Source organism: Etheostoma spectabile, chromosome 7, assembly GCF_008692095.1.
Source record: "Etheostoma spectabile isolate EspeVRDwgs_2016 chromosome 7, UIUC_Espe_1.0, whole genome shotgun sequence".
Classification (NCBI taxonomy): Eukaryota; Metazoa; Chordata; class Actinopteri; order Perciformes; family Percidae; genus Etheostoma; species Etheostoma spectabile.
In genome coordinates, this window is record NC_045739.1 from 26,637,050 (window position 1) to 26,643,152 (window position 6,103).

Below are 6,103 nucleotides of genomic sequence, written 5' to 3' on the forward strand. Positions count from 1 at the left end.
TAAAGGTGAAAAACAGGAATTGCTGTGTCTCTATGATCATATCCTGTCCTATTCATGGTTGCCTACTCGTGGACATTGCTGTAATTGGGGGGCCCGCCTTGATAATCCAACATAAAGGCATCAATTCCTACCCTGGGCTGGGACACATTCATACGATATTGATAAAGTACTTCTTGGACTTTAACTTATCTTTGCACCTACAATAATGTAGCTGTCCTCAATTTAGATCATCCTGTACATGTCATCTGCGTTTTTTTCCTGCATCCACCATGTGTGATTGTATGTGTGTGTGTGTGTGTGTGTATGTGTGCATCAGTGCGTCAGTGACAGTAATATCTGGTTTAGTTAACGAGACATCCAAAGTAGGCTAAGTTACCGTGTGCAACATTTGAAATGCAACAATGCATCTGTAACTTATGCTCATTGTAAAAGAATGATTTTCTGTCTGTGCAAAACATTCTTCGCAACTATATGACTATATGATTCTGGTAAAGCTAACTCAGTAATACAGCAGCGTATAGAAAAGACCTTTATTACAGCAGATGTGGTAAAAACACTACCACTTTTTTCCAAAGCGCCCACCAGAATCAACACTGCAAGTTACAAATAGCCACTTTGAGTTGAGTGTTAGTTTATTTGCATCAAACCGGCACTTGTCTTTTTAAATTATTTTTCCATTGTTTCCAAGAGTTGTTCCAGTATCATCAGCAAACAAAATAGTTTTCAGTGTTTTTGACACTTCATATGCATTATTCAAATACAAGTTAAACAACATTGGTCGCAACACCGACCCCTGGGGGACCCCACAGGTTTAATTTGAATTTGATGTAAAGTTTTGCAATGCAACGTATTGATTCCAGTTATGTAAGTAGCTGGTTCACCAAGTATGTACAGTACCCTAATTCCATATTTCTATAATTTCGTTATCAATAAATTGTCGACTACCATTTCCAATGTCATTAATATTTGAATTACCACTTAGCACATAATTCATACTGCCAGATTTTGCAAGCTTCTCAGCTAAAGAAAATTGTAAATTGTAATTTCCCCATAAGGGATCAATAAACAGATTAAAATTAAATTAAATTAAAATTAAACCTGGACAAACTCCAACAAAGACATTGTTAAATTAATTTGTATTAATTTAAAATTAATTGTTTTTTATTTTATATTAATGTTTAAATATGTTTTTATAAATGTACCCAACCAAGGCAAATTTCGCATGCTACTTAACTGGCAATAAATCTTTTTCTGATTTGGATGACTGTGTCTCATTGGACTCTAGTGAGGATGATAGACAGGTGGGAGATTGACCATCTGGTGCAGTTAGAACAAACTGGAGCTATGGAGAGAGGACTTATGACGGTAGCTGAACAGCTCCCTCATCAAAAAAAACCCGGCAACTTCCTGCAGTAGCTGACAACGTTTAACCTGTCAAAGACAACGATGATGCTCTTCTACACTGCCATCATCGAGTCCATCCAAACCTGTTCCATCACCATCTGGTACTCTGCTCTTGAAAATGTGAAAAACTATAACTTTCTAGTAATGTGGTTAAAAGAATGATTGACATGGAACAAAACATATTGAGATGGTTTATTCTAAGTGTGAGAAAATAATAAATGTCTGTGTGGCTGGATCTGACTGGGGGGCTGATAGAGATTGAATGATGATGATCAGCTACTGATTATGGATGCATGGTCTATGGGTAAGCAGCCCCTTCAGTGATCAGTTAATGTAACATAGTGCTTGGAGTGTGTGGTGGGGCAACTCCAATATCGGCACTATTAATATAAAAAATGGAGATGCCATTAGAAGTTAGAAGACATAAGTTTAGTTTTTAATGTAATTAAGGTAAAATACAACCACAACAGCTACCAACAAGAAGCCTGCTCTAAAACAATCTTTGCGGAAAAACTTAAATCTATGGTGGAGGGGAGGCAGATGAGATTGCAAAGTAGGGTGTTAATGAGAACAATAATAGGAATTGAACACAATATACAAACTGAATACAGTTTGGATTGCTAGAATGTAGTTTAATCATCAATACAGTACAGTAAAGGAAATGTGGGAGAAAGGGGAAAAAAGGGAAGGAGTTACTATGAGATGCAGGAAAAGTAAAGAGCAATTTTGTCTGCAGTAATATTGTGTTATTATGACCAGGTTAAGTCTTATGCCCCTGACACACCAACCAGACGGCCGACCCTCGGCAGAAAAGGCAGTTGGACAGAGCAGTCTCCCTGAGTTGATCAAAAAAGTGCCTCGGAACACACAGAAGCGACGAAATGTAATACGTCTCCTAGGGGTGATCCGAGTATCCGGCTGAAACGAGTATCCGGTACGGATAAAGCACTTTTGCCGAGTACAAGTATTATACGAGTAATATGAGTCAATATCCGTGCTCGGATTGAATAAAACTCCTCAACTGGCCGCGCAGCGTTCTGTGATAATCACAGCGCCCCCCCCGCCTACAAACACGCTCGGATCAATCACACACACACACAAAACATGAAGAAATGCACTCTCTCTCTCTCTCTCTCTCTCTCGCTCGCTCGCTCGCTCTGCTCCCGCTCCGTCAGTCTCTCGGGTCTGCGGATCTGTTCCGCTAACGTTTAGGGTTTCTTCAGCTTCAGGTTTGTAGTCCTTACATAGTAACCAGTAGTTTTGGTGAACGTGGGTTCAGACATGCTGCTTGGTTTAAATGCAACTCCGTTGCGTCTCTGCCATGGAGATTTTTCTTTTTACTGTCAGCTGCCCCCGCCCCCTCTCTCTGTGTGTCTCTCTTACTCACTCACTCACTCACTCACACACCACACACACACACACACACACACACACACACACACACCACACACACACATATCCTTGTGTGGAAATAAAGAATTAAAAAAAAAATAAAAAAGACCAAAACAAAAAAAAATCACCATGATCATAAAAAAGAAAAAGTTAAAAAAAGAAGTTATTATGAGTATGAAAACTTGTTCATTACATTTTACTTCATATTGCAACCGCATGTGTTGTATTCATTGTTGCAAAACGTTCTGATATAAGTTTGTTTTACCATGACAACACCATTGATCTGAAGCTCGATGCTGTCATGTAATAGTTTCATATCAGCATAAATATAACAATTTTTGATCAACTCATACAATTGCATGCTTAAATAACATACCGGTTAAAGCCCTGCACATTTCAAGAGAACCCGACCCACTTCCTGGTTAAATCTGACCATCCGGTTTAGGCCCGCCAGTCCGAGTACGGATACGGATACAGATAATCATGTGGTAAACAGATACAGACAGTGATGTGTGGAGGCAAACGCACGTAAAAGCCGTTTATGCACCTCTCAAAATTCGGAAATGGCGTTTACCCACCTCCAAAGTGCGTTTATCCACCTTGAATAGTATTCCCAAAGCCATTCTAAATTAAGCTTGTGTCGTTTTAGTTTCATATTGTTCATTATTAGTTCTAAGGTTGTTAAACCTAAGACGAAGTCTCAGATTGCCCTGCATTACTGTCAGTGTTGACCAATCTCTTGTGGAGTTTGGTGTATATTCCCCCAGTGTCGCCTTCCGGGCAGCGCTGCGTGGAAGTCGACGCTGGGGGATTAGAACATCAAGTAGTAAGGATCTCCCTTTGCTAGTCAGCTAGCTAGTTATTGTTGTCGCTCTAGCTGTTACGGTAAACGTTTCTATGGTAACAGCAAGTTTGACCAATCAGAAACATTGCTGGTATGCTTAGGATTGTGGGTAATGTAGTTTTTCTACGTAAGATAGTGGATAATTGTTTTTCTTATAATGTTACAAGGTTGATATACAGAAACTGGGTCAGTCTACCTCGGATGGTTTATACATTATGGCTGATAATTAAATTCTTATGGAGAAAATCAATGGGGGTTTTACTATGTATTTATATATAATAAACTCCATCATCACTATTTTGATAATTGATTAGTTGGTTTGAGTAATATTTTAAAGACAAAACTAAAAAGGTCTTTGATTCCAGCTTGTTAATGTGAATATTTTACACATATTTTTGTTGTCTCTGTTTGTATTTAGTAACTTTATAGATTTAACCATATAATTCCTTCTGAGTCTTTTTAACAAGAAATTCGTTAATATATGAACTGAACTGATTGTGTGACCTGTGAGGGAACAATGAAACAAAAAATCATCAGGTAGGCGTGGGCCCCCTTATCGGTGATCGCGTCGTGGTCCACATGATCACAGAATTTATAGTTTACCCACCTCTTTTTTTACCACTACACCTCTGGATACAGATACAGATACAGATAATGCTGTACTCGCTCATCCCTAACGTCTCCATAACAGCAGGCGGCGCTAATCTATATTGACGCCCAAAAATGAAAACCGGCAGCTGATTATTCAAATAATCACCTAGCTGCTAGCATTGCACACCCTCATATTCTGCTCCTGACTGGCTAGTATTCAGTAGGCTCGTTCAAGATGAACTGCGCCACGCCTGTAAAGTGGACAAGAAGAGGCGGCAACAACCGGGGGCGGGGACAAAAAGCTGCGGTAAAGTAGGACAGGTTCCAGCCGATTCCAGCAGCCTTTATGCTGAACAGGAAGTCGAAGATCAGACCCATATGCCAGATTGTACACAGTGTCCAATTGTTTTTTGTTAAGACAAAATAGCTGTAAAAATCTCCCGAGAGCTAGGCGGCCGCAGTTCTGAGACGCAGGCGGCACAGTTGCTTTTCACCAACTGCAAGAGCCAGGCGGACCCAGGTGGACCCAGAGCATGCTGGGAAACGCCGGCTTCTCAGCTGATTTAAAATCTGATTGGTTTAGAACATGATGACGTTTTATATAAACTTTTTTATCGTTTTTGAATCGGAGGGATTTTAATTGCTATTTGTCTGATTTAAAGACTTATTCTGTGCAGAACACGTGTTGTGTGGCTGATAGAGACGTTTAGAAGTCAGAGAGACTAAATCTGAGCAGATCACGTATCATCTACAGTGTGTTGTTAATTAAAATCAGCAACAGATCGCATTTAGAGCACTTTGCCAGCTACTCTGTCATAATTAAAACAACTAGAGACTGTGTACCAGCTGATATGTGGGTCTGATTTATATTTTATTAAATCGGAATCGGACCACAGGGTTTTTGTCACTTCCTTTCCAGCCTGAAGGCGGCTGGAAACTGTCCGACTTTACCGCAGATTTTTGTCAGCGCCCCCCGCTGCTGCCTCCTGCTCTCGTCCACTTTAGAGGCGCAGTTCATCTCGACCGAGCCTATGGTGATCGATTCTGCGCAGACCTGGCTCATCTCGAATGGGCCTATTACAGCATGTGCAACTCCCAACAAAGATGGAATAGAAGTAGGCTACGATGTCTCACTCTGTAGCTAAAACAGAGAGTTCAACACAAAAAGAGGAGAAAAGAGGAGCTGCACAACAATAATATAGTGTTTTTTGAAAATTAAACCATGAAAACTTATATATAACCTCTAAATACAATTATGAACCAGAAAATGGGAACAATATGAGCACTTTAAAATATAAGATAAAAAATAATTATTGAAGACTGCTTGTAAACAATAGATGGCAGCAATGCGCAATTACAGCGTCTATTCTGCCTAATTCTAGAAAGAAGAAGAAGACCAAGTAGGAAGCAGTGCAGCAAAAGAGCAGAAAGCGTCTGTTTCATTTCTGTCCACAGGTGTCTGTTTCCGCGGTCAGGGTGAAAGGAACGATGTCGGTCCCGGTGTAGTGACCGCGGAACCAGCTGATACAACGTACCGCAGTCTGGAGAGAAACAACATGGCCGACGAAGCTGCTTTCCAGTTTTTACATAACGAAGTGATACAGTACATTTACAAGTCAGCTGAGAGCGGAGAGACGGTAAGAGTTCTCCTCGGCGTCGCCATGACTCGGAAAGATAGTGCTCGGTTACAGTATTTAGTAACGTTAGCTCTCGTCTGTCTTTGATTCAGGAGAATGGGAGACATATCGCCAAACTGGAGAATATGGGATTCAGGGTCGGCCAGGGGCTAATAGAGAGGTAACAAGCTAACTGCTGCCAACAGGCTCTGAGGTGTGTGTGTGTGTGTGTGTGTGTGTGTGTGTGTGTGTGTGT

At 40.6% G+C, this 6,103-nt stretch overlaps 1 protein-coding gene across 1 annotated transcript in view; it reads left to right on the plus strand.

The window, feature by feature from the left end:
- The first annotated feature begins 5,593 nt into the window (after nt 1–5,593).
- The window catches only part of LOC116692964 (trafficking protein particle complex subunit 6b), a 5,450-nt gene continuing 4,940 nt past the window's right edge, over nt 5,594–6,103 (plus strand). The window contains exons 1-2 of the mRNA XM_032521612.1: nt 5,594–5,868; nt 5,961–6,028. Of these exons, the coding sequence (XP_032377503.1) occupies nt 5,788–5,868; nt 5,961–6,028 (149 nt within the window). The 5' untranslated portion in view covers nt 5,594–5,787. The remainder of the gene's footprint in view (nt 5,869–5,960; nt 6,029–6,103) is intronic.